Source organism: Cannabis sativa, chromosome 2 (genome assembly GCF_029168945.1).
Source record: "Cannabis sativa cultivar Pink pepper isolate KNU-18-1 chromosome 2, ASM2916894v1, whole genome shotgun sequence".
In the NCBI taxonomy this organism is placed as follows: Eukaryota; Viridiplantae; Streptophyta; class Magnoliopsida; order Rosales; family Cannabaceae; genus Cannabis; species Cannabis sativa.
Genome location: NC_083602.1, coordinates 77,217,906 through 77,225,975, shown reverse-complemented (window position 1 = coordinate 77,225,975; position 8,070 = coordinate 77,217,906). Strand labels below are relative to the sequence as shown.

Sequence of the window (8,070 nt, the reverse complement as noted above, 5' to 3'; positions counted from 1 at the left end):
CCAATTCCATTGTTCAACCATATTAATGATAAATCTAATTATTTAATAATTAAAAATAATTATCAAATAATATATTATCATTTATTTTATTAATAATGAAACTAATTAAAGTTTCCTAATTAATAAATATGCCCTTCAAAATCTCTATTTACTGTTTTGCCCTTAATAAGTGCTAAATTCTCAAACTGACAAGTCTATCTTGAGAATTTTTAATTGATTAATTAAAATCAATTAAATGAGTCCTACAAGTAATATCATCTCAACTAGTGAGGGGACCATGGGTCTATATATCCGAGCTTCCAATAAGCAGATCTAGAATTTACCACTTAAATTCACTGACTTATTAATTCTTCGTTGAATCCACACATAGAACTCAGAATTGCACTCTCAGTATATAGAATGTTCTATATGTTCCACCATATAGACACATTATTAGTTATCCATTGTTATAATCCTAATGTGATCAATGATCCTCTATATGGATGATCTACACTGTAAAGGGACTTAAATTACCGTAACACCCTAGAGTGTATTTTATCCTTAAAACACTTAACCCTGTATAAATGATATTTCAACTAAGTGAAATGAGTACTCAATCATTTATCTCGTTTGGTTAAGCTCGAAGGAAATCACCCTTTGCTTACTATTCGCCAGATAGAAGCTATAGATTCCATATTTATGTTAGCGCTCCCACTCAATCGCACTACCGTGTTCCCAAAATGTATGTATTGCCCAGACTAAAGTTTTAGGCTTAACTAACAAATCAAAGAACACGAATAACACTCTTGAAATTAAGCCTAACCATATCAGGATTTAGATCATGTGATCTAGGATCAACTTATGATATTGAATTGAATAGATGTTTACGGTAAGTTTCAAAATCTAATTCAAAGTTCAATATCGGTCCATTCCAATGCATACTCCATGCATCCAACCTGAGCTTTACTTTAACATAGTTCTGGAAAGAACATAACATTTCTCCAAATGTAAGTAAACTCTGTTGTAGATTGTCATATCAGTGAAACCCAGTGTTCTGATAAATCTAGGAATACTTTATTCACATAGTCATGTTTATTTTCCACTGTGTTGACAACACAATAAACATGTTCAAGTATGTGAAAGGGGTTTGGATGAATTTATAAATCAAATAGACAAGCAATTGATTAAGTGAACCAAAACATACACAAGTGAATGAAAAATTACTTCTGTTACTTTATTGATATAGAATAATCTGGATTACATTGAAACAGAGTTTTATTTAGGGCATAAAACCCAACATATACTGGGTCATGCTTGTGAATAAGTGTTATCTCAATTTCTGGAAAAACCAAACACGATTTAACCCAGAAGTCTATAAATTGAATAACCTATAATTTTCCTTAGCCCTAGAACTATCCAAACAACCCAAAAAATACTACCCGAACCAAAAAATACAGATAAAGAGATATCAATGAAGAAGACAAGACTCGAATACAGAAAAGAAAAGCATTTAAAAGAAGGGAGTGAATCATTTAGTGTCTTGTTGAATTTCTAAGCTATAGAGAACTTTACAAGTGTAAATTTGAAGATTGAGAAGTTGGGTCCTTGAGATTCCTATAAATGGAAGATCGGTCAGATGTGATACACAAGAAAAGTGTAAGGGACAAAAAGGGCATGCAAGGTTGAAAAATAACAATCGGAGAAATTTTCTGCAGAAAGGTTTGAAGGTTTGAAATACAAAAAATGGTGAAATGAACTTTCACTTCCAATTTTATACCCAAATACTGATTACTGTTCGATCAAAAGAAATCTTATCTAACGGATGGGAACATTGCAAATGAGAATGGCCAGAGCATTAAATGCTAATGATGTGCCTTGAAGTTATGAATTGCCAAAAATCCAAAGCATGCCATTTTTCAAAATCAAGTTAATACGATTATACCCATGTAATCATTTAAAAAGTACTTTTTAGGGAGCAATTGTAATACCTGAAATTGGGCTATGCACCAGAAGCTGACATGTGTCCTATAGAAAAAATATGAATCAACTCTGATGATATAATAATGTTATATCATTAAATGCAAAGTAAATAACTCGTTACAATAAAATAAAAGTTTTATAGATAATATTCAAACTCGTTGGCTTTGTAGTCTTAAGCGAGACAAGGATAATAACTATTAAACTGATATTGACGAGACATATGTCTGCCTCGGGATATCCACAAGTAAATAGACCAGAAGAGGATATTCATCCACTCGAGCAGAATAAATGTAACAATACAAAACAACCTAGCGCTACACATAGCAAGAAGATCACCTCGCATTACTGATTCCAATGAAGGAATGCAACGAGGTGAACTATTTTCCAACACTTGGTGATTTTCTCCTAATAAGATGGACAAGAAGGAGAACTCACATCTAATGAGATACAACATTCCAAATTAATAATAACCGTCAAGAGGATAAGAATGAAAAGTAGTTTGGTAGTTTTAAGATATAATCCTATGTGTGATTAAATGAAACGTGGGGATTTTCCATGTTTTATGAACAATTATATTTGAACTAATCCTAAAAAGAATAGCTGCCTACCTATATTCCGATAAATAAGATCAAAATCTGTACTCAAAAATATCCCTAATAATAGGGACTCATAGAGTATGCAGATTTTAATTTCAAAATCACGTAAAATATCTGGTGTTTATTAATTACATATTAATTTTTGTACTATATTTATTTCAAAAAAGCTATTTAATTTGGTTAGCGAAAATTTGCATTAAGAGATGTATTGATCAAAAAATACAATCACAGTAAGATTAACAATTGTTGTATTTTATTCTTTTTAAAAAAACTGGACTCCTTACCAAGCCTACAACAATTAAGGAACAATAATGATAGCAATTAATATGCAAGTATTAAAAAGGAACTTGAATTAAATTAAATTTTTACACTCATAATAATGACTGACTTTGTATACTCATACAAATACGTTGTAAATAAAAATAAACATACTACAATTTAGTTAAGCTTTTTGCCAATATCCATAGAAGCATGTACAATCTCTCTAGTAGTAGTAAGGCGAATTCCATTGATAAACCAGAAAATACACAACAACTAGCATTACAGGGCTGTCATGATATAACTGTTCTGTCAAAATTATCAAACACATCAAACTTGATAAAGAAGTTAATAAATGTTATGTCGGAACAATAATCTCAAAACTATACTGTTTACTGTATTTTCACAGTGCCTTGAGAATCATTAAAGAGTAATATTCTTGTAGTGTAAGGAGAAGTATACCTTAACCACTTGAGCCTAGCTCAAGTGGCCATAGGGGGTGTGTGTGTTGGAGGTCCTGGGTTCGAGTCCCAGGTTATGCTGATGTAATATATAAACGCTTAAATAAAAAAAAAAAAAAAAAAAGGAGAAGTATACCTTGGTCTTCATCTTCGACCTTCACTCCAATATTTGACAACTCGAATAATTCTGTTGAAATTTTCCAAATATTTTGTTAATTCCTTGGTGTCATCCATTTTGATTGTATACAACTTCTTTCTCAGATAAAGCTTGTTGGCCAAGGATTTATTAAGATAGATCAAAGCCCAGCTAATGTTTCTTCATGAAAACTTTCTGTCAGCACTTCATCTCCCAAACTCAGCAGAATTGCACTATGTGCCTAACTTTTTGTGTCCTTTTTCAATTTTTCGTCTTTGATTCCACCAAGTTCCTCTGTGTTTAATGCCTGTGAAATTCCCTGTTGTACTAGAAGAGTCTCATCTTGATCCTTCAATCATTTCAGCATGTGAATTTATCCACCTCAAATTGAGCAGAGGACATTGTTAAACTCTTGATCTTTCAAGAACTGGTTCTTACTTCTTCCAGGCCTCGAGTCAAATAGTTCTTGATCATAGACTCTAACCCATGCTGATCTATACCACTTGTTGTGATTATATTATCACTCAAATCGAACTAGATGAGACTAGAACAAGAACCAACAAGAAAGAATAATCAAATAACTAATATGAAAATAAAAAATAAATGAAACAGTACTTAATAACTGAAGCATACAAATCGATAATGGAGAACAACCATAATGCTGAGGATCTTTATTCAATAATTAATGTTCAAACACAAACAGATTACAAGCAAAGCTAAGGGATTACAAGTACAAATTCTTGATCACATGAGAGTTATAGGATCAGGTACACCGATACTCTGTACAACCCTCTTTTTCTCTCTAGGATTCTCTTAGTTTTGAATATGTGATCACTTATGTTCCACCAAGATACAGACAAGAGCTGAATATATATACATTTGATTAGTGAGAACGTAAGAAAAACTAACATAACTGACTCTTTTCTAAGGGGTTCTCAATCATATCATAATTGGGCAATACTATGACTGAGTTACACGACAATTATGGTAAAAAGGTGATTTTAATTCAAAGCCATGGTTGAGAAGGGCTCCAACCACCAAAACTTTGATATTTGGCAAGTTCATCTCCTGCACAGTATCTTTCACCTGTTGAAAATTGATCAAGAAAAATGAAAAAAAAAAGAGAGAGAAAAGATTGATCAATAATCCTTAGTAATAATGCATAGAAAGAGAGAAAAAGTAGTGCTTGGTAAAAGAAATTTAAAATGAGGACATTTGATAAATATTATATACCCGTAAAGTAAGTGTTAGTTCAAATCCGTCGAGCTTAGAAGCCAAGTTAGAGGTCTGAACATTAAAGCTAGTAAGCGATTCGACAACCTTGTAAAGTGAGGCAGCAACACCTTCTCCTTTGTTGCACACTAATCTCATGTAAAACCCTCTCTCCTCCACTTGAAAAATGTCCATCTACAAAAACCCCACATCCAAATTTATACAAATACATATACATACATATAATATTATGTAATGAAATTAAAATCGTATTACCTGATCAATTTTTTTGAAAATCAGTTGATTAATAGTGGTGTTTTTAGAATGAAAAATTTGAATCTGAGTTGGGTTACTATTAATGGATGTTTTTTGTTGGTATATTTGATGTGATCCAAGTGAAGAAGTTTCAAGACTTGCAATCTCATCTTTCAAATTATTTGCCTGCTTTTTCAGGTCCCTCAGGTAAACTACAGCATCACCCACAATAGAAGCCTTATCCATCTGTACATGACACAACAATAATGATCATCATATTTTTTAGATATGAGAGTACTTATTATATTGTTGACAATGGTTTCATAGTTAATACACAGTTCCATATATCTGGCAGCGAATTTAATCCACTAAATCTGGTGGCCTATTTTATGTTTATATGCTTATATAAGAAATAATGAACTATACATTAAATATATATATATATATATATATATGTATGTAGAGTACAGTACAGTACCTTAGTTATAAAAGGGACTAAAGAACGCAATGCATAGAGCTTCTCCTTCATTCTTCCTCTTCTCCTCCTCTCTGAAATCAAAGTTTTGGATTTGTCACCGGCTTTCACATTGGTTTTCTTGGCTGAATTTGCACTTGTACTTCCAGTATTGGTTTCAGAAGACTCTTGCCGATCATTCTCTTCTTCGTCATCCTCTTCTTCTTCTTCATCCTCTTTATCATTATTACATTCATAATGATTTCCACGATTTTCATCACCATCTCCTGATTTTACTTCCTGAGGATGGCGATCAAAAGTTGGCGTAGCAAGACTACTATTCATGAACTGTGTAATTTTATTTGGATTATCATTAATTATGGGCCCTTTAGTAACAGTACTAATTCCTTTATTGAAATCAAACACATGGTCTTGTGGAACCATTATTGGATCATCATGATGATCGTCAACGAAGCTATTAATAAAATCACAGTGATCAAAATTAACAAAAGGGTATTGATCAGTTTCAGCCCCACGAATTAATAGGTTCACAAACTGATCTTCACTAATAATGTTGTGGGTGCCATCGAAGAAATCATGCAACTCCAAACCACTATGAAAATTGGGTATAACGAGGTTTGGAGATGGTGAATTGGATAGCATTGTTGCCTCAATCTCATACATAATATTGTAGTACAATATGATAATACATGTATACTATAGAAGTACTATAATTGGTAGAGCAAAACCACAATAATTGGTAATTATTATTATAAAAATTAATTCATATAATAAGAGGTGGTTTTGGCTTATGGTTTTAGGGAATACTTATATAGGGTTTAACACATGCATTTTAATCACAAATTTATATGCATAAATGAGATTGAAAAATTTATATAATATGATGGATCCATGATTTATTTAGGCACATGGTGACATGGGGAAGGTTGTATCTGAATACATGTGACCAAATAGTAAACTTTGGAATGGATGAAGATTTGTATAATAATATATTTTTTTGGTCTAACCAATGCAGTGCATGTTAATATATATGTCATCGATGATGACATTTTTAAATTGAATTGGTTGGTGAAAACTACACAACTCCCAGATGACACGGTTTCTGACGTTTATTGCATTTTTTTTTTTATTATTATTATTATTATTATTATATGCACCCTCTACAGGTGTCGGGTAGACGAATTACCAATAATGTAAAATATTGTACATCTCTTTTGTAGCATCTAGGGTTGTTCGTAAATCTTTGTAAACTGTTCAATCCGAACAATCCGTTTAAATTAAATTGAGATAATTTGACAAAAAATACAAACCGAAAAACCTAATAAAAATATAGCCCGCCCAATTTTTATAGTGAGTGGATTGAAAATAATATTAACCCGCCCAATCAACCTGAACTAACCTGACCAACTCGATTAAAAGAGTTTTTTTTTATATATGTTTTTATTATGTATAATCTATATATTATATAATTTATATACATATTTATAAAAAATAGAAAGTTCAAACTACTATATTCTTTTTATGACCGATGATTTGAACTTTAAATTTAATGTTTATATTTATCTCATTATCACAATAACTAAAATATAACAATTAAATGTTAGTGCTTGGTTTGGACGGGTTACCCCACTAAACCAACCAATTCGTTGGGTGGGTTGAAACTTTTTTTTTTAATTGGGCAGGTTGCACTTAGATTTTTGTAACCCGATCTTTACGGTTAAATAAAATGTAACCAAACCGACCGACGTACACCACTAGTAGCATCTACAATCATTTTTAATGATAGTATTCTTTTAAAGTGCTAAATATGTTTTAAGATATAATATTTATTTGATTTTTTTTAATTATTTTTGACACTTTTATTTTTAAAAACATTTGAATGGTATAGCACATCTCAAGAATGTTATAATTATAATTTCACCCATTATTGTATATATATAAATTTATTTCTATATTAAACTATTATATATATAATGCACTTTTAATTTTTAATTTAAAAAAAAAAAACCATATATAGCATGGTATCAATGTAAATTTTAAGAATAATATTTTATTTATCTCTAATGGTATAGCATCACTATATTTTGTCACCTAAGTTTTCTACCTCATCAAGCATTCTCTAAAATATTATCATTAGAGATGCTCTAAAGCATCTCCAATAGTAGCATCCTTTAAGGTACTAAAATAATCTTTGCATCATCTATAAAAAATTAATATTTTATTTTATTTGTCTTCCATATTAATTTTGAGACTCTTACTTTTAAAAACACTCTATGGTATAGCACTCTTTAAAAATACAATAATTTTTATCTCACGAATTATTATTTAATAATTAGTTTTTTAATTATAAATACATTATCCCACTAAATTTATAAAAATTATATATTAATATAAATAAATATAATATAAAATTTAAATTTCTTAAAAAAAAAAAAATAAGTTACACTAACTTTTCAATAAAAAAAAATTGTAATCAAACAATCAACTATAAAATTAAAATAAACTAAATTTAAAAATAACTCATTAAATAATATAATTAATAAACACTATGACACAATTAAAATATTATATATATTTATTTTTAATATTTTACTATTATTATTTTTTTAAAAGCGTAACTATATATGTAAACGCTATTATATGTACAAATATTTTTTATTGTTATGAAAATTTTATAAATTTCCTAATCCTTAGCAACAATAATTTTTTTAGTTTTAA

At 30.0% G+C, this 8,070-nt stretch overlaps 1 protein-coding gene across 1 annotated transcript; it reads right to left on the bottom strand.

Annotated features, from left to right (window-relative positions):
* Positions 1 to 4,053: 4,053 nt before the first annotated feature.
* Positions 4,054 to 6,199, bottom strand: LOC115718651 (transcription factor FER-LIKE IRON DEFICIENCY-INDUCED TRANSCRIPTION FACTOR). The gene is made up of 4 exons (XM_030647473.2): positions 5,356 to 6,199; positions 4,899 to 5,123; positions 4,644 to 4,817; positions 4,054 to 4,496 (listed from the first exon to the last, which is right to left on the bottom strand). The coding sequence occupies exons 1-4, from the start codon at positions 6,013 to 6,015 to the stop codon at positions 4,371 to 4,373; spliced, it is 1,185 nt and encodes a 394-aa protein (XP_030503333.2). The 5' UTR covers positions 6,016 to 6,199; the 3' UTR covers positions 4,054 to 4,370.
* Positions 6,200 to 8,070: the final 1,871 nt, after the last annotated feature.

What these genes read in the sequence shown, in the direction of transcription:
- LOC115718651 (XM_030647473.2), bottom strand. Translation starts at nt 6,015, where the DNA reads ATGTATGAGATTGAGGCAACAATGCTATCCAATTCACCATCTCCAAAC. An exon ending in TAGTCCCTTTTATAACTAAG is followed by an intron (nt 5,124 to 5,355) that starts GTACTGTACTGT and finishes TGTCATGTACAG; the next exon opens with ATGGATAAGGCTTCTATTGT. An exon ending in AACTAACACTTACTTTACGG is followed by an intron (nt 4,497 to 4,643) that starts GTATATAATATT and finishes AATTTTCAACAG; the next exon opens with GTGAAAGATACTGTGCAGGA.